The sequence below is a fragment of the Dendrobates tinctorius genome, unplaced genomic scaffold, assembly GCF_039654945.1.
Source record: "Dendrobates tinctorius isolate UK_male_01 unplaced genomic scaffold, ASM3965494v1 ptg000377l, whole genome shotgun sequence".
NCBI lineage: Eukaryota > Metazoa > Chordata > Amphibia > Anura > Dendrobatidae > Dendrobates > Dendrobates tinctorius.
The window spans coordinates 2831058-2857269 of NW_027362043.1; the positions used below are offsets into that span (position 1 = coordinate 2831058).

The 26212-nt window shown below is 44.4% G+C and overlaps 1 protein-coding gene across 1 annotated transcript in view; it reads right to left on the bottom strand.

Moving 5' to 3' along the window:
- The window catches only part of APBA3 (amyloid beta precursor protein binding family A member 3), a 73278-nt gene that overhangs the window by 33557 nt on the left and 13509 nt on the right, over positions 1–26212 (bottom strand). Inside the window, exons 3-5 of the mRNA XM_073563026.1 lie at positions 21574–21719; positions 21379–21465; positions 6075–6236 (exon numbers count right to left, since the gene is read on the bottom strand). Coding sequence (XP_073419127.1) covers positions 6075–6236; positions 21379–21465; positions 21574–21719 — 395 coding nt within the window. The remainder of the gene's footprint in view (positions 1–6074; positions 6237–21378; positions 21466–21573; positions 21720–26212) is intronic.

Here is a 26212-nt window from a genome sequence, read left to right on the forward strand (position 1 = left end):
GCATCCAATGGTGTCAAAACTGCCTCCATAGGATGTCCATTAAGGAATTATGACCCATCTTAGGTTTTGGAGTATTTAGCTGCAGAGGCAAGGGGAGGGGATATCGGATCAGCCCAGAGGGCAAGATGGGAGTGAGCCAAAGGAGATAAGGGCTAGTGTAAAGGCCCCTTTACATTTAGCGATGCACCAACGATCCCGACAACGATACGACGTTCAGGATCACTGGTGCATCGCTAAATGGTCGCTAGTGAGCTGCCAAACAGGCAGATCTCACAGCGATGCAGCAGCGATACAGCGGTCGTTACTTACCTTTCAGATGCGGCGATCCTGACGTCCTCCCGTCCGCCTCCACGCGTCGCTAGTCGGCGCAAGCAGGAAGTCCAGCAGGGAGCGCCCGACGAGAAATGGAGCTGCGCGATCAGCGATGGACAGCGAGGGAGCCGGTCGGAGGTAATTATCACACATAGCGATATCGCTAGCGATATCGCTGCTGCGTCACCAAATCGGTGATGCTTTAGCGATATCACTATGTGTAAAACCCCCTTAACCCCCCATTTGGTCCCTTTCTCTTATGCATGCGGTCGATGTCAAGTAACGTGCTGTGAAGGACTTAGGAGCCAGCTGCCAGTCCGTGCCCCCTGCGGCCCAGCACACACACATGATCGATCAACCGGTAATTGAAATCATCCATCTGCTTATATTTTTTGTCCTACCACTATTGTATTTGCAAATCTGACCATTGTATTATTATTATTATTATTATTATTTATTGTTATAGCGCCATTTATTCCATGGCGCTTTACATATGAGGAGGGGTATACATAAAAACAAGTACAATAATCTTAAACAATACAAGTCATAACTGGTACAGGAGGAGAGAGGACCCTGCCCGCGAGGGCTCACAATCTTCAAGGGATGGGTGATAATACAGTAGGCGAGGGTAGAGCTGGTCGTGCAGCGGTTTGGTCGATCGGTGGTTACTGCAGGTTATAGGCTTGTCGGAAGAGGTGGGTCTTCAGGCTCTTTTTGAAGGTTTCGATGGTAGGTGAGAGTCTGATATGTTGTGGTAGAGAGTTCCAGAGTAGGGGTGATGCGCGAGAGAAATCTTGTATGCGATTGTGGGAAGAGGAGATAAGAGGGGAGTAGAGAAGGAGATCTTGTGAGGATCGGAGGTTGCGTGCAGGAAAGTACCGGGAGACGAGGTCACAGATGTATGGAGGAGACAAGTTGTGGATGGCTTTGTATGTCATGGTTAGGGTTTTGTAATGGAGTCTCTGGGCAATTGGGAGCCAGTGAAGGGATTGACAGAGGGGAGAAGCTGGGGAATAGCGGGGGGACAGGTGGATTAGTCGGGCAGCAGAGTTTAGAATAGATTGGAGGGGTGCGAGAGTGTTTGAGGGGAGGCCACAGAGCATGAGGTTGCAGTAGTCAAGGCGAGAGATGATGAGGGCATGGACTAGGGTTTTTGCAGATTCTTGGGTGAGGAATGAACGGATGCGTGAAATATTTTTGAGTTGAAGTCGGCATGAAGTGGAAAGGGTTTGGATATGTGGTTTGAAGGAGAGATCAGCATCAAGGATTACTCCGAGGCAGCGAGCTTGTGGGACTGGGGAGAGTGGGCAGTCATTTACTGTAATTGATAGGTTCGTAGGGGGGGTCACGTGAGATGGGGGAAAGATGATGAATTCTGTTTTGTCCATGTTGAGTTTCAGATATCTAGTGGAGAAGAAGGATGAAATAGTGGACAGACATTGAGGGATTCTGGTTAGTAGGGAGGCGATATCTGGTCCAGAGATGTAGATCTGTGTGTCATCAGCATAAAGATGATACTGAAAGCCATGAGATTCTATGAGCTGTCCCAGGCCAAAGGTGTAAATAGAGAACAGCAGGGGCCCAAGGACTGAACCTTGTGGGACTCCGACAGATAGGGGGCGAGGTGAGGAGGTGGTGTGTGAGTGGGAGACGCTGAATGTCCGGTCTGTTAGGTATGATGAGATCCAGGAGAGGGCCAAGTCTGTGATGCCGAGGGATGAGAGGGTCTGTAATAGTAGGGAATGGTCCACTGTGTCAAAGGCAGCCGACAGGTCCAGGAGGAGGAGGACAGAGTAGTGTCGCTTGCTCTTGGCAGTTAAGAGGTCATTGGTGACCTTAGTAAGGGCAGTTTCAGTGGAGTGGTGTGACCGGAAGCCAGATTGTAAGCGGTCGAAGAGGGAGCAAGAAGAGAGATGGGAGGACAGTTCAAGGTAGACGTGTTGTTCCAGTAGCTTGGAGGCGTATGGGAGAAGTGATATAGGGCGATAGCTAGATACAGAGGATGGGTCAAGAGAGGGCTTTTTGAGGATAGGTGTGATGGAGGCATGTTTAAAGCTTGAGGGGAAAACACCAGTTGTTAGTGATAGGTTGAAGAGATTGGTTAGGGTTGGGATGAAGACTGTGGTGAGGTTTGGGATGAAGTGGGATGGGATCGGGTCGAGTGCACAGGTGGTGAGATGTGATCTTGAGAGTAGAGTGGAGAGTCGATCTTCTGTAATGGTGGAGAAGTTGGTTTTGAAGGTGGAGGGCTGGGAAGTCGGGAGGAAGGGCTCTGGGGGTTGTTGACCAAAACTGTCCCTGATGTTATCAATTTTCTGCTTGAAAAATGAGGCAAAGTCTTCAGCTGAGATGAGTGGGGAGGGAGGAGGTGCTGGGGGGCGGAGGAGAGAATTGAAGGTGTTGAATAACTGTTTAGGGTTGTGAGACAGGGAGGATATGAGAGATGAGAAGTAGGTTTGTTTAGCTGTGGCGAGTGTGGTCTTGAAAGTAGTGAGGGACTGTTTGAATGCGATGAAGTGCTCGTTGGAGTGGGATCTTTTCCATTTGCGCTCAGCAGCCCTGGAAGCTCGCCTCAGCTCTTTGGTCAGGCTGGTGTGCCAGGGCTGTCTGTTGATTTTGCGAGTTTTGGTATGTGTAAGTGGGGCAGCGGATTCCAAAGCTACAGCTATTGTGGTGTTATATAGAGCGGCAGCGTCATCCGCATTGTGTAAGGAACTTATATCTGTAAGAGGGAGGAGGGATTCAGAGAATGAGTGTAGGTCAAGGTGTTTAAGATTCCTGCGAGGGTGTGAAAGTTTGTGGGGTGGGGATTGTAGACATGGAGTGAAGAGGGAAGAGAATGTGAGCAGGTTGTGGTCAGAGAGAGGAAGAGGTGAGTTAGAGAGGTTAGATAGGGAGCAGAGGCGGGTGAAGATGAGGTCCAGTGTGTGGCCATCTTTGTGGGTGGCTGTAGAAGACCATTGAGTGAGGCCGAAGGAGGAAGTGAGAGATAGAAGTTTAGTGGCAGCTGAGAGGGAAGTGTCAATGGGGATTGTATATGTGTAACCATTGTGTACATAGTGTATTGTATAGTGTGCCCTTAAAGCAATTAAATATACAATTTATCATTGGGCTAATCTTATATTGACGCACAAATCCACACGTCCGTTTCTCAACTTAAATTTCTATGATACCTGGGATGGTTTCCGGATATAATGACATTAATGGACCAGGCTGATATCCAACGAGGATCTGGTGGCAGTCCGACCGTCCGGTAGCACACTGTTTCACTGGTGCTTCTGAAAGGGGCCTCTTAACCTGTCAGGGTTGTAGGTGAGTGCGGTGCGACGTCAGTGGCTGCGTGGGCCACATGTTCTCCCTCCCCATGCCTCCCTGGGCCTGTGTGCACACAGGGAGTTGTGCAAAACTGTACCAAGCTGACCTTACGTGTACTCAGGGGTTGCACAATGTCACGGTGGTGAAAGTGGGGAGAAAAGATTACGTGATCCGTCTGACGTAATAGTGACATCAGGCGGGTGGCAAGTTGCGGGTTAAATCACACTTTCAATGAAGGTTTTATCACTAGGACATCATTACTGCGATTAGCTGATCACGTGATCACTGGTCCGATTCAGCCCCCTCTTCCAGTGATAAGCAGCTGTCAAACAATGTACATAAAGAGCCTGGTGTGGGCGGTGTTAGCTTTCTGAGGTCTGCTTCATGATAAATCTAAGAACTCTTATTGTGTCACAGCTGCTGCACCCAGTAAACTAAGTGATACATTGTTGGATTTAGGGTCTCTTTGCCTACATCATGCTGCTCTCAGATGAGGTAGAATAAATCCTGCTGACAGTTTCCCTTTAAATGGCATGTTATATCTACAACTAGCTATGAACCCGTTCTGCGCCCGGGTGGCGGCCATTTTCATTGGTATATGGTCTCCCATCCTGGTATGTGCTGCCCCCCTCCTATCCTGTGCATGGCACCCCTCATCCCTATCCTGGTATGCATGGTAGCCTCACCCCCCCCCCCAATCCTGGTAAGCATGGCACCCTATTCCTCATCCTGGTATGCATGGTCCCCTCGCCCCCCAATCCTGGTGTACATGGTCCCCTCACCCCCCTTTTCGTGGTATGCATGGTCCCCTCACCCCCCTTTTCGTGGTATGCATGGTCCCCTCACCCCCCCCTATCCTGGTATGCATGGTCCTCTCATCCCCCTATCCTGGTATGCATGGTCCTCTCACCCCCCTATCCTGATATGCATGGTCCTCTCACCCCTCACTGTCCTTGTAAGCATGGTCCTCTCACCCCCCATCCTGGTATGCATGGTCCCCTCACCCCCAATCCTGGTATGCATGGTCCCCTCACCCCACAATCCTGGTATGTATGCTACCCCTCACCCTCCAATCCTGGTATGCATGGTACCCTCACCCCCCAATCCTGGTATACATGGTCCCCTCACCCGTAATCCTGGTATGTATGCTACCCCTCACCCCCTAATCCTGGTATGCATGATCCCCTCATCCCCCAATCCTGGTATACATGGTCCCCTCACCCCCCTTTTCGTGGTATGCATGGTCCCCTCACCCCCCTTTCGTGGTATGCGTGGTCCCCTCACTCCCCTTTTGTGGTATGCATCACCCCCTCACCCCCCTTATCCTGATATGCATGGTCCCCTCACCCTCCTTTCCTGGTATACATGGTCCCCTCACCCCCCTTTCGTGGTATGCATGGTCCCCTCACCCCCCTTATCCTGATATGTATGGTCCCCCTCACCCCTATTAAACTACACACATACAAAAAAAAACAAACATTTATACTCACCCTTCTTCCCTGTGCACCAGCGCTGCCTGTCACGTTCTGCTGTAGGCCGTGGGAGGAGTCTGGCGCCGGAGTATGCGCATGCCCATAGCGCTGTCCGGCGCCATATTGCTGAAGACACAATGCAAATGTGTCTTCAGTAAAATGGCGCTGGATCGTGCTATGCGCATGCGCAATTCCGGCCGCACTCTTGCCCCGGTCTCCGGCCGAAAAGAAGCGCCGTGGCAACGCTCCTCCCGGTCAGTTAAGTATGGCGCCGGACATAGCGGTATGCAGTGTGCATGCGTACCGCCATCTCCGACGCCATACACACTCCTCACCGCGCTGCCTCATTCTGTCTGGAGCCAGACTGCGCAGGCACGTCACGCTTACGCAGTCTATAAAGGCTTCGGACAGAGTGACGCTTAGCCGGTTATATTATAGATATAGGTCATTAATAGCAGAATTGATAGAGTCAGAAACCAAGAACCCACACCGATCAGCTGTTTTATTTTGCTCCAGGCATAGGTAAACATTTGGAACGAAGCTGCTGAGCACAGCTCCATTCAAAACGTAGTGTCCGCTGTGGGCAAGTTCAGCACAACGCCTGTTCTTTTGAACAGAAGACTGTAGCAGGCAACAGACAGTACACTTGGAATGGTGGAGATGCCCTCGGCTTCATTCTAAGTGTTTGTATTGGTCTGACATGCAATCAGACGATTAGTAAAGGCGCCGGGTGTCTGACCCCATTGATCTGTTATTCATAACCTATCCAGTATATAGGTCATCAAATCTTTCTTCCCAGACAACCCCTTTATCCTTTATAAAACTATACATGCCTAAGCTATCCCTTCATATGGAAGATGGGAAAACTGTTTACCATCGACCAATGGCGGAATTTATAAAAGAAAAATAAAGGAGAAGATTTGCCTGAAGCCACTGTCAAGATTATAGAGGTTAAAGACATTAATAGGGACTCACATCAACTGACTGGAACACGTGGCACAGCAATTTTTGTGGCCCCTTTTGTGAAAACTGTTGATCGGGACTGCGTGGCAATTTCCTGCGTGCCATGATGACCAATATATTACCAATGTCAGCTGTATACGAAATTGTTTGCAGAGGGTGATCCATAAGGGCTTCCTGAAGTAGAGGATAAACAGAGGTAATATACAATACACATTACTAATACAACTAGAACTAACTATGATTTGAAGTCCACCAAGGACAACATCTGCAATGAGTTTGTACATTCTCCCAGTGTCTGCCCGAGTTGCCTCTTGGTTTCCGCCCACATTCCAAAGACGTACTGATAGGGAATTTAGATTGTGAGCCCCAATGGGTACAGCGTGTTCGGTACAACAAGGCCCCACTCACCCGCATGCCTTCTCACATGGCTAATTGTTCATTACTTGGACAACTTTTTCTCATACCCCTTGCTTGGCCCCCATGAAATTATAAAAGCCTATACTTACCTTCCGTGCCTAGTAGTAGACAACCCCTTTAATATATGCAGTACATGAGCCATTACATACACTTAAAGAGAAACCTTCCCCAGGTTTTCCTTGTATAAACTAAATTCACTATCTTCAAGTCATCTTGAACAGCACTCCAGCAACCTGTTCATTAGCGCCCAGCTTCCTAACACAGCTAAGAAAAGTAGGAATTAGTCCTACCGGTAATTGAGTTTCCAGGAGTCCATGATGACAGCATCATCGGGAGGTAGTATTTCAGATCCTTGATAGGAACAGGAACACAAAAAGTTAAAAAGGCCCCTCCCTCCAAAATCCACCAGTTACTTTTCAAGTACCACACTAGAGGGCCAGTCACACTAAGAGATATCGCTAGCAATATCGCTATAACTAGTGACGTTATAGCGATATTGCTAGCGATATCTGTGTGATACCTACGACCGGCTCCCCTGCTGGTTATCGCTGATCGCGCGAGAACGTTCAGGACTGTTTCTCGTCGTCAGCTTCCTGCGGCGCTTCCTGCTGTGACGACGAGCGACGCGTGGAGCCGGGCGGGAGGACGCAGGATCGCCTGGTGTGACAGGCAAGTAGCGACCCCAGCGATGTCGCTGGTGAGATCTGCCTGTGTGGCAGCTCACTAGCGACCACTTAGCGATGTACCAGCGATCCCGACTGCGTCATATCGCTGGTCGGGATCACTGGTACATCGCTAAGTGTGACAGTACCTTAAGAAGGATGCAACTTTTTTCTAAGATTCTTCAAGATATGTTACCTTCACATACCAGTATAACCAGTTTAAGACAAAGTGGGGACCTGGGCAAAAGTTTAAAGTGAGGCCCCAAATGCTCATATATTGCCCCATCATACAGAAACATTTTGGTTGTATTTACAAGCGCCAAGTTCAGGCCGGTAAACGAGTGTGATTGACAATTAGGCCGGGTGCACATGTTCAGTAATTGGCAACGCTTTGGATGCAGCATATGTCCGGTGCCAGCTATTGAACGCAGGTGGATCCTCTGTGATGACTAAACCGTGCTGATTCACCGAGTCCTATACATTGTACGAGTGAAATTTATCTTTTTGCTCGCATTGCCGAAAGATAAATAAATAGACATACTGCGATCTGTAGAGACACGTCACATGTCCGTCTCCACGGGTGTCGGTGCATGCATAGTGGACATGGGATTTCTTGAAATCCCATCCACTACGCTGTAACATCTGAATGCTGAACAAGTACGTAGCATCCAACCCGTAGCGTTTACTGCCCTTGTGCACCTACCCTTACTCTGGCTAAGGAAGAATGATGGGTACAGGTAGTCCTCGATACAGTATAATGCAGGTCATATATAGTACATATAAAACAATGAACTTGACAGAGTATAATGCAGCCCCCTCAGAGTATAATGTAGTCCCTCAGATTATAATGCAGCACCCCCCACACACAGTCTAATGCAGCCCCCCACACACACACAAAGAATAGTGCAGCCCCCACACAGACAGTATCGTGCAGAAGAGACACACACACACACACACACACACACACACACACACACACACACACACCTTACCTCTCCTCCTCCTCATCCCCCCGCTGCTCTGGCTTCTGCAAAGTGTCGGCTCCACTGCCTACACACACTGCTGACGCAGAGGGGAGTGATGGGAGAGAAGTGTCACATGATGCTCTGTCCATCACTGCTTTTAACTTTATCGGACTCCATGATGCTGACCAGTTGAATGCGCAATGGGGGGGGGGGGGCGGCATCTTTTGGATCATATGGAAGGTAGTTACCACCTTAGGAAAAAATGCTGTACCTAACCCTTAGTATTATGCAGTATGATATGGATAAAGGTATGGCTCTTTGATGGATCTCTCTCCTATCTGTCCTGCAGTAGTTACGGCAACCAGTAAGGCTGTTCTCAGGCAGAGCGATTGTAAGTCGGAGTCTTCAAGAAGCTCAAGTGTATCAGACTTCCCTGATGACAGAGGAAGGCCACTATCGTGACATTGTCTGATAGAATTCTGACATGCTTTTTTTTTTTTTTAAAAACTTAACTTGGTATCTCTGTAACATTTCCCAGACCGCTTGGAGCTTTTTGAGATTTGACAATATCTGAGGCAACTTGGCTCTGGCTGGGTGCCCTGCACGTTTTGACCTTGCACACGAAATCCCCATCTGCTGCCGCTTGCGTCTGTGGTGACAGTTATGCATGGGGATAGACTCCACATATTTCCTTTCTGAAGGTTGTCCACAAAAAGTCCACCAATTCAAATGACTTTCTCGAAGCTACAGACAATTTTATTTTCTTGTCCAGTCTACCTGTCTACTCCAGGAAGTTAGGATCTGCTGCTGCAACTGCCTTGAGTGAAATTGGCTCCACTTCACGCATGGTATACAAGTTGTCATAAGTCCTAGGATCTTCATACATTCGCAGATGGATACTAGTGTTCTCCTTTTGAAGGCGAAAACTGGCGTTGAGTTTGTCCTGTCACTTCTCAGACAGGAAAGAGGACTATTCTGAATCTAAGAGGACTCACATAAAAAAAAAATTGTCTCCCTTGAATGAGGTCCGACTTTCCCAGTTTTACAAACCATCCTAGTTTCTTCAAAACGCAAACAATTGAGGCTAGATTGCTTCTTAGCTGTTGGGGTGACTGCTACTAGGAGAAAACAGTCCAGGTATTGAACAAGGACTATTCCTTTTTTTGTTAAAAAGGACAAAATTTAGTTTGGTGAAAATGCGTGGAGAGGAGAAAAGGCCAAAAGGACGACATGAAGTGATCATGCCGAATCAACTCCCCTTCTTTTACCGCAAATCTCTGATATTTTTTACCTCAAGAGTGAATTGGCACATGGCAATTGGCTTCTTTGAGATCTAGCACACTCTTTACCATATCCTTCCTGATCAGAGGAATTGTTCATCTTATCGATTTTTTGTATAAAAGCACTGGTTTAGGGATTTCAGATTTATGATTGTGCAGAAGTCGCCCTCGGGTTTTATTATTGAGAATAGATTTGGGTAATACCCAAGGACCCATTCCCAGCATTAACACTCCTGAATAAAGAAAATTTTTTGTACGTCTATTAGCAGTCTTCAGATTCGCGGGGACTGGCAGGGTGCGAGTTTGATTCCCAGAGGATTTTAAGTAATTTCTATTCTCTATCCTTCGGATATTGTCTGCAGTGTCCATGAATTCTGAGATACTTTACCCAGGCCCTGTAAAAATACTGGAGTCTTCCACCCACCTTCTTGGCATCATTGTCTATCTGCGTTAGTAGTTGGATTGAGAAAGGAATTTCTTCCAATACCTCATTTGGAGTAGCTCCATTTGCCTGTCTTCCCTTTACCTCTATAATCCTGATTCTGATGGCATCAGGTTCTCAGAAAGGAAGACACTTTTCGATTTCTCTTCTGGAAATCCTTAATCGTCTGAGGCCTTTTCCATTATGTTGGCTAGTACAGAGAGAATAAAGTCCTGGAATCCAGAAAAAGGAATGGAACTTCTTGATATAATGCGCCTTTTCACTATGTCTTCCCATTCATCTAGGATCATAATAAACACGTACAAACTAACAGGGAATACTCTATTCCTTCAGGACATTAAACCCCCCAAAATCTCATCTTGTATTGAGAGAGACTGATGGGTCTCCTCGCTTTTCATTGTATTCCTCACTGCTTAGAGGAGTATATCAGTATCCTCCCATGAGAATAGATATTTTTATGTCTAATTTGGTAAAGTTGGAGTTAAAGTTTCACCCTCCTTATGTTCTGGGTCAGTGTAATATTACCTCCTCTGAACTTGAACACATATCCCATCTCAGTCTTTTCTGCTGAGGTGCAGACTGGGAGGACTATAGGGAAACTAGCTCAGTTACAGAATTCTGTACTTCTCTTATCATGGCTCTTGCGAAGTCACAGCATTGTATGTTAATTAACTAGACAACTATTTTAGCAAGCCAGGAAGAATACAGACTGTTATCTATAGGATGACTTTGGTATTTAAGTGTTGATTTCTGGTTGGTCAAGATTTTTCCTTGTGTAAGGGTGCCGTCACACTAAACGATGCACCAGTGATCCCGACAACGATACCGACCTTGTCAGGATCGCTGGTGCCTCGCTACATGATCGCTGGTGAGCTGTCAAACAGGCAGACGGACCAGCGAGGACGCTGGTATCCAAGGTAAATAGTGGGTAACTAAGCGAGGGCGTCGCTTATTACCAGCTGTGTACCTTGGATCCCTGCGTGCTGGGAGCTGGTATCCAAGGTAAATATCGGAAAGCAGCCAAGACATCATGGCGCCATCAAAGGGACACAGATTTATTATTCTAAAGCAGGGTTCCCCAACTCCAGTCCTCAAGGCCCACCAACAGGTTATGTTTTCAGGATTTCCTTTGTATTGCACAGGTGAAGCAATTATCACCTGAGCAATACTAAGGAAATCCTGAAAACATGATCTGTTGGTGGGCCTTGGGGACTGGAGTTGGGGAACCCTGTTCTAAAGGATGCCAACTTAAAGGATATCGGCCCTGTTTGGAAGAATACAAATCTGCTCCATTAACCATTGCTGAACCATGGATACATTTGGAGAAAGCCAGGATTGGGACCCGCCGGTCACCTGGTTCCATGGAGATGTTCAGTGAAGCCAGAGGTTGTGACCCTCGGGTCAACTCACCGGAATGGACTGTCATCTTCCTACGCTTGTTACTTCCTCTCTGTGTACCTGCGACCCTGAGAACTCTGACGTAACAGCTGCCATTATCCTGGCGAGTCAGTAGGAACGCGAGACTCTGCAATGTGCATCATCTTGGGGTATTTTGCTGGGACTGTTCTACGTGTTATCTGCCTGTTTTGTGGTTCAATAAAGTAATGCCACATTGTTTTACCCTCACCCTGTGTTGTCTGAGTAGCGTTATGCCCACATTAAAGGGAGAGCGGGTGTACATCAAGACAATCCCCAGTCCATGGGGATCTGGCTACCGGACCTGGTTGCCCGCCGACCCCCTGTGTCTCCACAGTCCTCCTATCGGTCATGAAGGAGTGGTGTTCTTTCTTTACCACCTTAGCAATGCATTCTATACATAGCTGTTTCCCTTATATTTCAGGAAGTTTTCATGCATGTGGCACATTTTTCCACTTTCTTTTTAAAAACAAAAGGGGCCATAGACCTTTTGGGAACATCTTTATCCTACAGGGATAAAGCTCATATATAGTGGCATGTAAAAGTTTGGGCACCCCTGGGCAAATTTAATGTGATCAGTTAAGCAGGTTGAAGATGATTTGATCTCTAAAAAAACCTAATGTTAAAGATGACACATTTTCTTTGTATTTTAGGTAAAAAAGTTTTTTTTACATTTTAAAAATTACAAAAAGGAAAATAGCTGATGCAAAAGTTTGGGCATCATTGAAGATATATGTGCTTAGATAACTTTGACCAAGGTTTCAGTCCTTAATTAGCCTGGTAGAGTTACGGCTTCTTCACAATCATTAGGTAAGGCCAGGTGATGTAAATTTTCCAGCTTTATAAAAACCCAGCCTCTGCTAACATTGTGCCAAAAAACAGCAGACATGGGTTCTTCTAAGCAGCTGGCTAGCACTCTGAAAATGAAAATGGTGGAGGCCCAGGAGCAGGAGAAGTCTATAAGAAAATGGCAACCTGAAAAAGCTTTGTTCTTTCCTCAGTTCTAATTTTAACTAAAAATAGCAGTTAACAGGAAGAGTGGTCTCCAAGACCAAGAACAATTTCATAGGATTGCTAGAGAGGCAAAATCAGAACACCTGCCTGACTGCAAAAGACCTTCACAAAGATTTAGCAGACTCTGGAGTTGTGGTACATTGTTCTACTATTCAAAGACACCAGGAAGAGTCATCAGAAGAAAACCTCTCCTGCATCTTCATGAGTCATAATTATGCAAAAGAACATCTAAACAAGCATGATGCTGTGAGATAAGCTGTGCCGCCTCCCTCCTCCAATATCGGAGAGCATGGGTTTCCAGCCAGAACCGTGGATGCCCATAACTTTCCACCTAAGGCTCTAAACAGGACGGTGGCGCCACTGGGTTCTGCTGGATTTTATCTTTGCAGGGAGAACAAATACAGCTACCGTATTTAATTCCTGGTAGCTAGTCTTTATAACTCAATAACGCAGAGTTCTAGAGGTGGCAGCATGGTATGGGCTTGTGGGAAAAGGAATGCAGATTCTGATTATGTGCTTGGCTAGGTTCAGAGATATTGCTTTCTGCTATTATAGGTCATTTTCTAGATTCAATATATCAGAGCCTTTTGCTGGGATTTGTTGTACCACTATGTCTGCATGTAGCCTGAGTCAAACAAAGGAAGCCAGTTGGCTGGTAACTGCACAAGAATTCACACCCCTGTGATAATTGCTGGACATGGTGCTGGGAGACACAGGGTGTATGCCTTTTGGCCACCCCTGGAGAGAGTTTCAAAGGCCTAGTTGCTTGAGCTAATTTAAAAAAAAAAAGCCCCATTGGTCTGCTCTGTCCAAGGAAGTGCCTTTGCTGGATAATGAAGTCCCAATGTTTGAGGTGTATTTGACTTCCCTTATGGCCTGGGGGGAATGCCAAGGGTGGGGGCTAAGTTTGGAGCAAGTGTTTTGGGGCCAAACTATTTGACAGGGAATTTCCCATATCTCACAGATACATTTTGGAAACAAGTCCTGTGGTCCCGATGAGGTTAAAATAAAACCTTTTGGCCACAGTGATCAAAAGGTATGTGTGGAGAAATAAAAAAAGCACAGAATTTCAGGTAAAGAACATCTAGCCAACCATTAAGCATGCGAGTGGATCAATTGTGCTTTGAGGTTATACTGCAGCCAGTAGCACGGGGAACATTTCATGGGTAGAGGGAAAAATGGATTCAATGAAATTTCCACAAATTCTTGATGCTAACGTAACACCATCTGTAATAAAGCTGAAGTTGGAAAGAGGATAGCTTCTACAAATGGATTATGATCCTAAACACATGTCAAAATCCACAATAGATTACCTTAAAGGCACAAGCTGAAGGTTTTACAATGGCCCTCAGTGTCACCTGATCTGAACATCATTGAAAATCTGTGACTAGACTTCAAAACAGCAGTGCATGCAATATGACCCAGGAATCTCACAGAACTGGAAAAATTGTCCCAGGAAGAATGGATGAAAATCCCTAAAACAAGAACCGAAAGACTCCTGTCTGACTACAAAGAGCGTTTACAAGGGTGCCCAAACTTTTGCTCGGCCCATTTTATCTCTGTAATTTTTAAAATGTAAAAAAGATGAAGATAGAGATTATATATAGGGTACCTATCATTTTGCACTCTCAGGTAGACACAGGTACACTGTCTCTTTAAATGTGTGTGCATGCACACGTGTATGTTTAAAATATACAGGGTGGGCCAATTTATATTGATACACCTAAATAAAATGGGAATGGTCGGAGATATCAACTTCCTGTTTGTGGCACATTACTATATGGGAGGGGGAAAACTTTTCAAGATGGGTGGTGACCATGGCGGCCATTTTGAAGTCAGCCATTTTGGATCCAACTTTATTTTTTTCAATGGGAAGAGGGTCATGTGACACATCAAACTTATTGAGAATTGCACAAGAAAAACAATGGTGTGCTTGGCTTTTACGTAACTTTATTCTTTCATGAGTTATTTACAAGTTTCTCTTTGTTTACAGCCATTGACATGTCGCAGAGGTTAACAAGTGAGGAGCGGATAGAATCATAGAATCGTAGAGTTGGAATGGACCTCCTAGGCCATCTGGTCCAACCCCCTGCTCAAAGCAGGATTCGCTAAATCATCCCAGTCAGATGTCTGTCCAGCCTCTGTTTGAAGACTTCCATTGAAGGAGAACTCACCACTTCTCGTGGCAGCCTGTTCCACTCATTGATCACTCTAACTGTCAAAAAGTTTTTTCTAATATCTAATCTGTGTCTCCTCCCATTCAGTTTCATCCCATTGCTTCTAGTCTTTCCTTGTGCAAATGAGAATAAAGTTGATCCTTCTACAATGTGACAGCCCTTTAGATATTTGTAGACAGCTATTAAGTCTCCTCTCAGTCTTCTCTTTTGCAAACTAAATATTCCCAAATCCTGCAACCTTTCCTCATAAGACAGGGTTTGCAGACCGGTCACCATTCTGGTCGCTCTTTTCTGAACTTGCTCCAGTTTGTTGATGTCTTTTTTAAAATGTGGTGCCCAAAACTGGACACAATATTCCAGATGAGGTCTGACCAAAGAGGAGTAGAGGGAAATAATGACTTCACGTGATCTAGACTGTATGCTTCTGTTAATACATCCTAGAATTGCATTTGCCTTTTTTGCTGCTGCATCACACTGTTGACTCATATTCAGTCTGTGATCTATTAGTATACCCAAGTCTTTTTCACATGTGCTGTCACTTAGCCCTTTTCCTCCCATTCTGTAGATGCTTTTTTCATTTTTATTGCCCAGATGTAGTACTTTGCATTTCTCCCTGTTAAAAACCATTCTGTTAGTTGCTGTCCACTTCTCCAGTTTATTTAAATCTTTTTGAATCCTCTCTCTCTCTTCTCTAGTATTAGCTATCCCTCCTAGCTTTGTGTTATCAGCAAATTTAATCAGTTTACCCTCAATTCCTTCATCTAAATCGTTGATAAAGATGTTGAACAATACAGGGCCCAGGACAGAGCCCTGTGGTACCCCACTTGAGACATTCTTCCAACTGGATGTGCAGCCATTTACGACCACTCTTTGGGTCCGATCACTAAGCCAGTTATGAATCCACCTAACAGTTGCCTTGTCCATTCCATACTTAGTCATTTTTTCAATAAGGATTGTATGAGAGACTTTGTCAAATGCTTTGCTGAAGTCAAGATATACTATATCTACAGCATTTCCTTGATCCACCCAATCAGTGATACCGTCATAGAAGGAAATTAAGTTAGTCTGACATGACTTATTAGTTACAAACCCATGCTGACTCTGCTTAATCACTTCATTCTTATCCAGGTATTGACATACATGTTGTTTAATAATTTGTTCAAAGATCTTTCCTGGTATAGAAGTCAGACTCACCTGCCTATAGTTGCCTGGGTCCACCTTCTTCCCCTTTTTGAAGATAGGAACAACATTTGCTCTTCTCCAGTCTTCTGGCACTTCTCCTGTTCTCCATGAATTTTCAAAGATTATGGAGAGGGGTTCAAAAATGTCTTCTGCTATCTCCTTCAGTACTCTGGGGTGTAATTCATCTGGACCTGGAGACTTGAATTCATTTAGGTTAGCTAAGTGTTTCCTCACTATCTTTCTGTTTATATATATCCTGGATTCTTCTATTCCCTTAATAGGACAGTGAATAACAGTTGATGTTACATTTCCTTTCTGAGAGAAAACAGATGCAAAATAGGAATTTAAAAGTTCAGCCTTCTCAACATCCTGTCTTACCATTTCATCATTTTCATCCTGTAAAAATCCTATAGCATCTTTGACTTTTCTTTTACTTTTGACATATCCCCAAAATCCTTTATTATTGCTTTTGACATCTCTTGCAAGTCTCAATTCATTTTCAGCTTTAGGTAATCTGATTTGTGCCCTGCAGGTTCTGCAGACAGCATTATATTCTTCTTTATATATGCCTCCCTCTTTCCATTTTATAAACATTTTTTTCTTCCTTTTTAGCATGTGCTTAAGTTCTGTGTTCATCCATCCTGGTTTCCTTAAATGCTTCCTATTCTTCCCTCTTTTCAGAATTGTTAACAACTGTGCTTTGAGAATTTAATTTTTCAAGATTTCCCATTTTTGTCTTTAAGGATATCCAGCCATTGGATCCCTCCAATCCTCTTTCTGAATCCCTTAAAATCTGCCTTTCTGAAATCTAACCTTGACGTCTGAGTCTTCACAGGTCTTCCGCCTCTAGTTATCCAAAATTCTAAAATAGCATGGTCGCTACCTCCTAGGGTCCCAGCCACTTTTACCTCCTCAACCATTTCCTCCCTGTTTATAAGGATTAGATCCAAGGTAGCAGTTCCCCTTGTTTTCTCCCTTACCTTTTGGAAGATAAAGTTGTCAGCAAGAGAGGATAAGAATTTCCTTGACCTGTTAGTTTTGCCTGAGAGAGAGATTCCCAACAAATGTCTGGATAGTTGAAATCTCCCATGACAACTATGTCATATTTTTTGGAGAACTTGGCCATTTGATGCATAAAGAGTTCATCCATATCTTCAGCTTGCACAGGCGGCCTGTAGTAAATGCCTACAATGGTGTCCTTTCCATTGTTCTGTCCTTGTATTCTTACCCAAACAGTTTCCACAGAACTCCCAGTCTCTGAAGCTTCAATCTCTGTGCAGATATACGTGTTTCTAACATACAATGCGACACCCCCTCCTCGTTTATCAAGTCTGTTTCTTGCAAATAAGTTGTATCCTTCTAGTCTTGTATTCCAATCATGTGTATTGTCCCACCAAGTTTCAGTGATTCCAATGACATCATATTTCTTTTCCTGTGTTAGTAGTTCCAATTCTCCTTGTTTGTTGCCCATGCTTTGTGCATTAGTATAGAAACATTTTAGTTTGTGATTGGTTTCTCTTTCTCCAATATTTTTATTAATTAGATTCTTTTGTCTTTGTTCTTCCTTTCCACTTCTAATAGCAGAGTTCTCAACAGCATTTGTCAGGTGTATGGCTTTTTCTGGTCTTTTGCTTCCCTTCCCATGTTGTTCTAGTTTAAAGCTCTCTTTACAAGTGTAGCAAGGTGACTTCCAAATACATGCTTTCCAGTCTTCGTAAGGTGCACACCATCTCTAGCAAGTAGTCCATCGTATAAGTAGTTCACTCCGTGATCCAGAAATCCAAATCGTTGCTGACGGCACCATCGACGTAGCCAGTTGTTCACCTGCAGAATCTTATTCCACCTCCTTGTTCCATGGCCATCCACTGGGAGGATGGAAGAGAAGACCACCTGCGCTCCCAGTTCTTTCACTTTCTTGCCTAAGTCTTCAAAGTCTCTGCAGATGGTTTCCAGGTCGTTTCTTGCGGTGTCATTTGTCCCCACATGTAGTAGCAGGAATGGGAAGGCTCCTGATATCCTGTCAGACACATCTTTAATTTTTGCACCTGGAAGACAGCACATTTCTCTTGAAGTTATATCCAGTCTGCAGATAGCGGCCTCTGTTCCTCTCAACAGCGAATCCCCCATGACCACCACTCTCCGTTTCTTCTTCTTCACAAGATTTTTCTTTCTCCATCCAGGAGGACTCTGAAGGCGTACAAGGTTGCTGTTTGTTGGCAAAGTCTTATCCTGATGTATTTCTACATCGTTTTCCCGCGTGAGAGCCTGGTACTGGTTTCTGAGCAGTATGGGTGCTGACTTCCTCCTGATCCTCCTGCTTCTATGGGTCACATGTCTCCATTCCTCTGTTTCTTCAGGTGCACTTCGAATTTCTTCTCTTTCTGTAACATGAAGAGATAATTCTGCTCTGTCCAAGAACTCTTCACCTTCCTTAATGATCTTCAACGTAGCTAACCTCTCTTCGAGATTTTGCAACTTTTCCTCCAACAGGGACACAAGCTTGCATTTGTGACAGGTGAAGTTTGGCTTTTCCACTGGTAAATCTGTGAACATGTAGCAAGAAATGCAGCTCACCAAATGGCTCCTGGCCTCTTCCATCTTGAGATTTCTTAAAAACGATGAAAGATGAACCAAAATTTGCACGGTTTTTCCGATTTCCTCTTTTCAGCTGCAACGGCCAAAACCCAGTGATCGTTGAGCTCGCGGAGACTCTTCACTTATCCCAGAAGGCACTGGGAATATGCAAATGATCTCCTCAAGACTCTTCCCCTGGTTTTTATAGAATATATATTATAGATAGAAATTGTCTTGATGTCTGGTGAACGCAGTACCCGTGTCATTGCAGCTTTCAAAGCAAGACACCCTACGCAAGAAAACTGTCACCATTCCCATTTTATTTAGGTGTATCCATATAAAGGGCCCAGAACATGATGATCTGTGTAAACTGAGGGTCCTGTTCCAATTTTTTAGACCATTCTGCAAATTCAGCTAGACGATCTGGGTCACCAACCATTCCCATTTTATTTAGGTGTATCCATATAAATGGCCCACCCTGTAAATACAGTTGTGCTCAAAAGTTTAAATACCCTGGCAGAATTTTTGCTTTCTTGGTCTTTTTTCAGAGAATATGAATGACAACACCAAACCTTTTTCTCCACTCATGGTTAGTGGTTGGGTGAGAGTTGGCTTGAGTAAATTGCATTTATTCACGAAAAAGCAGTAATTTGGCAAAAAATATTTAAAAATTAGCTATTTTAAAACTTAATTTTTGTGTCCTTAAATCAATCATATTGCACAAAATAGTAATTAAATAACATTTCTCATTTTACATCAGCACAATTTTGGAAACTTTTTTTCTAAGGAAGTTATAAGGGTTAAACTTTGACCAGCAATTTCTCATTTTTCCAACAAAATTTACAAAACCATTTTTTTTAGGGACCACATCATATTTGAAGTGACTTTGAGGGCTCTATATGACAGAAAAAAAAACCAAAAGTGACACCATTCTAAAAACTGCACACCTCAAGGTGATCATAACCACATTCAAGAAGGTCATTAACCCTTCAGGTGCTTCATGAGAACTGAAGCACTGTGGAAGGAAAAAAATGGACATTAACTTTTTTCACACAAAAAATTTACTTTAGACCTAAACTTTTTTATTTTCACAAGGGTAACAAGAGAAAATGGAATACAACATTTTTGTTTTTGCTAATTCTCCTGAGTAGGCCGATACCCACATGTGGGGGGGAATCCACCATTTGGGCGAACGGCAGGGCTCAACAGGGAAGAAGCATAGTTTGACATTTTAAATGCAAAATTGGCTGCAATCGAGAGTGGATGCCATGTCGCGTTTGGGGAGCTGTTGTGAATTCACTTTCTGGCCTACCTCTGGTTGCTGGTGAAGGTAGTGGAGATGGTTGTATTGACAGAGGGGTCGCGAGTTCTCCTTCCGGGCTCCCTCTGGTGGTTACAGGAGGTAATGGAGCTGATCTAATTAACAGAGGCCTGCCACCTGATAATGAGGAGGACGATTGGACATTTGGAGCTTCTGACTGGATTTAAGACAGCTGACTCCCTCTATCCTTGCTGGTGATTTTTGCCTGCCTCCTGAGGTCTTAGTTTCCAGCTCAGTCCCTGCATGCTCAAGTTAAGTGTTCTTTTGCTATTGTTCACATTTGATTTGGTTCTGTCTATTTCAGTTTAGTGTGGTCAGCCAGCCCCGGCTGGGGCTGTGCTGAATTTCCATCCTTATGTTACTGTTTGTGCCAGTTTGTTTTTGTCCTTTATTAGATTGGCCTCTCTTTGCTCTGCTTTCAGAATATACCATAGTGCTGATATAGTGGGCGAAGTCTAGTGACTTCAGTATTTTTTCAATCAGACGTGTTGGGCATTTTTTTCAGGGTTTTTTTGCGTGATTGCAGACAGTGTCTTTCCTGTCTAGTTAGTTTAGGCCCCATCGTTTGCTCAGCCTATTTTTCTACCTGCGTTTGTGTTTTCATCTTGTCTCACAGACAATATATGTTTGGGGGCTATCTATTCCTTTGGGGTCAGCTCTGGGGCAGTTTAGATTTCCCCTTACTTGCTTTAGGTTTATTTAGTTCTCCGGCTGTGTCAAGGTGTCTAGAATCATCGTAGGTACGCTCCACGGCTACTGCTAGTTGGGTGGATAGGATCAGGGGTCTGCAATCCGCTTCGTTACCAACCTCTCTGGTTTTCTGTGGCTTAGCTTGGTCTTGCTTTCCTCCTCGGTGACCCAATCATAACAGGGAGCTCTTGATGTGCCTAAACAGTGGAAACCCCCCCACAAGTGACCCCCCATTTTGGAAACCACATCCCCTCAAGGATTTTAACCTGGGGTATAGTGAGCATTTTGAACCCACAGGTACAGCACAGAATTTGATAACATTAGGTCACCATACTGAATATGTCGTCATTAGCGTTGGGTGCAAGTGCTCGCTAGACCAGTTTGCATCAAATATCGCGGGTGTTTGAGTGATATGCTTGAGTCCCTGCCCCACATTTTTTGTGGCTGTTAGACACCCAAAAAACAACACATGCAGGGGATTTGCGATACTCCATGCATATCTGAGCACTCAATGCAAAGTCATGTAGCAAGCACTTGTGCTCAACACTAGCTCTCATATCTTTGTTTTTTAAGCTTTTGAAAAAAAAAAAAAATCTAACTGCACCCCCCAATAAAAAATTCCTTACCCCACTGATGGAGGGAGGGGGCTTTCAACCTCCTGTGTGTTCCTGTCCCTATCAAGGATCTGAAAGACAACCTCCTGATGATGCTGTCAGGCAATACATCCTGTAAATGTCTATTATAATCCTCCCGTGACATATGCCATTTGGCACGGCCTGATAGAACAGGGGAGGCGCTGAGCACAGTCCTAGTAATTGCCAGCTCTCCTGCCTTGACTGAAGTCACTTAGTCTTTTTAAACTATTGCACCTGCACAGTAAAGAACAGTGCCTGGACAAGTGGAACAGACTGTGTGGATGACGTAGAAGATATCAGACATCATAATCAAAGCAGGTGATAACTGGGATAAAAGAGGTGCCAATAACATCTATCAAACCTGACAAATAACGCACAACACAAGGGTATTATAAAAGGCATTTTCTTAGACATGTGGGTTAGCTGGTCTTTTATAAACAGGTTGCTGGAGTGGTGTTCAAGAGGACTCAAAGGTGACGAATTCTAATTAATATAGGGAAAACCTGGTGACGACTTCCCTTTATATTACATAAGTTCTCACCTGAGTGTCTGCTGTCAGGACTTTGATACGCTGTGTTGACACCATAACGTCCACTTCTGTCATAGGCTGAGATTCTCCATCTGGTGCCTAAAGAGTAAAACAGAAAAAAAAATACACAAACATAAGAAACATGGAAGGAATTGTGTATTTGTTACTTTCTTTTTTTCTGTGCCTGCATTACTGCATTATTCTTACCTTCACCCTGTTCACTGCCTCTTGTGCTTGTCGCATACGTGTGCTGGCCATCGGATGTCTCTCACACTGTAGCTGAGTAGATCCCAAATACTTTGCACCAAAAACGACTCCATCTAGTAAGTCTTCTGGATCACAAGGACCAGGCACTGATTGAAAAAAAGACTACCATATTAACATTTACCCCTAAAGGAACAAAATGCAACGCTACAAAATCCTGGACAAACCAAGCCATATATAACAGTAAGCGCCTTGTCTTGTAAAAGAACAGCGGCTCTGCAAATTTAGAAGGCTTGGACAATTCTCCTTTATTTTATCAGATGTGCTAGGGAAATAATTCTGTAGCAGTTATATCAAGTATTACATGTTCCCCTCCTACACTTGTTAGTGCAGCGCTCCTCACCGGATGCACAGCTCTCCAGTCCATACAATGGCTGCTGGTGGCACAGCATGAAGAGCCCTATCCATCAGCCTCCTTCAATAGAAAAACAGATTTTCTGCGTGCAGCATTTGCAAGTGGAGGAAGCTGATGAACTGGGCTGATCACTTTCTCCTCCATCAAGTGCAGTGTAACAGAAGGGTCCCTCTTTAGCCATTCTCAACATCAATTATCCCATCCACAAGGCTGAGCGGTGGAAAGAGGCTGTACAGCTGCAGCTCTGATGGTGGTGCATCATTACAGGGCTGCTTCTTCTAGAACCAATGCTTCTATGGGACAATTGCACCATGTTATGGAAACAATTAGGTTAAGAGTTGAAGTGGAAGACCTCTGCATTTACATCAGGAGAGCAGAGAGCGACCACTATGCATTACACATCAGGACTAAGCCAGGTAAATAAAAAGGTCTGGTAAATCAAATCAAGAAAACCTTCCGCCAAAAATAGACCTAAAATATAACTTTTATTAATACTTTCATAAAACGTTATTGAAACAAACATAATAAAAATGGTGAGCAGGTCAGACACGGGTGCCTGATAGGTTCAAAGATCAGGTACAAAATTATCACAAGTAGAAAATAGTCTAGGGGAACAGATCCACAATACTCCGTCTCCCAACCTGGCAGCGGAGGTTGGCACCCTAGGAGGGAAGCATTATGGCGCCCCCCGCTCAACGTCGGCTGACCTTGTCTGACCCTATAAGGAAATCCCTCACCAAGCCATCACCGTCACCCATAAAGTGCCAAGTGCTTTATCCAAGTGTTGAACCTACTGCAGATGTAATGTATTAATAACAAATATGCCTCTAGAGATTGGGTAAAGTATTTTAGTCAAATGACCATTTATTAATATATATTATGTGTACAATACCTCCGATCCCATCTTGGGGTGATCACAAAAACTATATCTATAGATCACCTCCCAAGAAAACACACTCCAAATCAAATGTTAGAGTAGATCATGTCTCAGTGACACACAAATAATTTTCACAGGTATTCGATTGGAGACATTATGCCCTTAAATAGACAACCTCCCACTAGAGTACACTCAAACGTCAAACTAAGACACATGAGAGATATTTCTTACATGTATAAAAATGGGAGCATTATAGCCCTTATTAGGTCACCCCACTGGAGAGTATTTCCCATCAGATGTTAGAACAAACCATGTCTCAATGACATAAGAGATTTGAATATATCAGGGGTATAATATTCCTTAATAAATCACCTCACAAGAGGATACACTCCCAATCTGATGTTAAAGGCAGCAATGTCACAATGACACAAGACGTATTTTACATTTATAAGGTTCGGGATGTCTTATCCCTTAATAAATAACCTCTCAAAATAGGTGCACACCACATTGAATATTAGGGCACATTATGTCTCAATGACACATCAGAAATATTTCTTAGTTCTACCATTGAGTAGCTCTCACTGGGCCTTCAGGCAAGTTCAACAACATAAGCATGAATTATATATAGCCATCAAATAGAATGGATCTAGTTCTAGGAGTGATCCATGTTAAAATTATATTAATTCAAAAATTAAACATTTATAAGCAAATTTGTCATGTAGGGGACGCTGTTTTTCAGGCACAATCAAAACTTGTAGCTTATGAATACAGGTATGGAAGCCAAAAGTTTAGTACAAAACATCATTTAGGCTATGGGCCCACGTAGCGTTTTAAAACGCACAATGGAAACCGGACTCCTTCCCAGAAATCGCGCGTTTTTTTTTCCCCGCGCGATTTTGCCGCGATTTTCTCAAGCACTTTCCAAGCGATTTGAAGCATCGCTTGGAAAGTGATTGACAGGTTGGTCACACTCGTCAAACATAGTGTTTGACAAGTATGACCAGCTTTTTACTATTGAGGCCGCCTATGCGGCCTCAATATTAAAATATAAAATGTTAAAAATGATTAAAAAAATTAAAAAAATCGGGGTATATTTACCTTCCGACGTCGCGCGCTGCCATCCCGGGCCTCAGCGTTCCCAGCGATGCCTTACGAGACCTGTGATGACGTTGGTCTCGTGTTACTATAGCGATCTTGCGAGACCGCTAGAGTCACGCGAGACTACGTCATCACAGGTCCTTGCCGCAAGGCATTACTGGGAACACTGAGGCCCGGGATGGCAGCGCGGGACGTCGAAAGGTAAATATACCCCGATTTTTTTTTTTTAAAGGGGTATGGTTCCCAGGGCCTGGAGAACAGTCTCCTCTCCTCCACACCGTGGGTACCAACCGCACATGAGACGCTTAACTTGCCACATGGTGGGCATAGCCACATGCGGGAAGTAAGCGATTCTCATGCATTCCTATGGGTGCGGAATTGGGGCAATTCTTTGCGATTCCGCACAAAAGAATGATCATGCTGCGATTTTTTCCGCGATGCGATTCCGCCACGGAAAAAAGCGCAGCATTAGCACAGCATGTGCGGAATGCCATAGGAATGCATGGGGTGCGTCATGTACAAGATTTTTAAACGTTTTCGCAGCGTTTTCGAGGGACAGTGTAAAACAGTCAGCTTTCCCCTTTGAGGCAGTTTATTGTGGAATTTGAAGAGTGTTTAGGATCATAATCCTAACCCTTTGAAATGTTCCCTGTGCCATTGGCTGCAACACATCCCCAAAGCATGGTTGATCCACCCTTCACAACAGTATGCATCTATATATCATATCGTGTCTCCCCGTTTGATGTGGGCTGTAGCTCTGAACCTGCATCTTTTTCTGACACGACAGCTGAAGCCCTGCTATGTGTAGCACAAGCAATCGGAAGATCGCAGGTTCAAGTCTCCTATGGAGACTATAAAAGCATGTAAAAGGTAAAAAAAAAAAAAAAAAAAAAAAAAGTTTTAAACTATTCAAAAAAATTTAAAAAAAAAATCAAATTTCTTTCTTCTCTTTTGCTCAATTCAAAATAAATGCTATATATTTTACACACATATATACACACACAATATAATAGTCTAATTCTGTCTATAACCGAAATCCCGCGTCGCTGATTGGTCGCGCCCATCCGGCCGCGACCAATCAGCGACAGGCCCAGTCCGGGCACGGCATTCGAACGACACACGCCACCCCTACCATCGGGAGATCCGCAGAGCTAGCCGCTGATCTCTTGACGGTTGCCGCGGTTCATCTCCTGCCACACGGAGGTCAGTGGCGACGCAGCCGGGAGATGACCGGCGCAGCACTCAATGTGCGGATGGTACCCAGGGTCCGGAGGAGACTCTCCTCCAGGCCCTGAGTACCATAAACCTGTAAAAAATAGGAAAAAAAAAAACGGATTACTTACCGGTAATACTCTTTTGTAGAGTCCACGACAGCACCCACTGACGGAGGGGATCCGCCCCTAGGAACAGGAAACCTACAGAGATAAATGGGGCAGTCCCCCTCGCTCCCTCAATTTGGATTACAGAGAACCAAGGAGGAACCGCCATACATGTTTTAGTCAATTTGCTAGGTCAGTGATTCACATCTACACCTAATTATACAAAGAGAGAGCGAGAGAGAGAGGTGCCGGAAAGAATGTCGGGTTAAATGAGTGTCTGGAGGATCCGCCACAGAAAAAAAACGTTGCAAGCTCCGTTTTGAAATCTTTGAGGATGGTGACGGACAGGAACTTTTGGCGGATCCGCAAAAAAAACGGATGCATCGGACGGAAATCCGTCACAATCAGCCTGTAATGAAAGTCAATGGGGAAAAAAACGGATCCTCAAAAGAAAATTGCGGATCCGTTTTTTTTTTTTTTTTTAAAACCTGGCGGATTGTGACTGATTGTAAAAAACTGAAGTGTGAAAGAGGCCTTACATATTAGCTCAATTGGGACGTCCGCCCTCTCTGCCCAGGAGGATGATATGGCTCGGATAGATTGTGCTTTTATACCCTGTGGCGGGTCTTCTCCTTTTGCTGAATACGCCATCGTGATCGCATCTCTGATCCACCTGGACAGCGTGCTTCTCTTAACTCTAGACCCCTTCTTGTTACCCTGGAAGGAGACAAAAAGAGCCCTACTCTGCCTCCAGGGACTGGTTCTATCTAGGTAGGCTAGGACTGCTCTTTTCACATCTAATGTGTGGAATCTCACCTCCTCTGGCGTTCCCAGATTCTCATAGAAGGATGGGAGACAGACTTGTTGAGATCTATGAAAATTAGTAGCGCGTTTGGGAAGATAAGATGGGTCTGTCTTTAATACTAGTCTGTC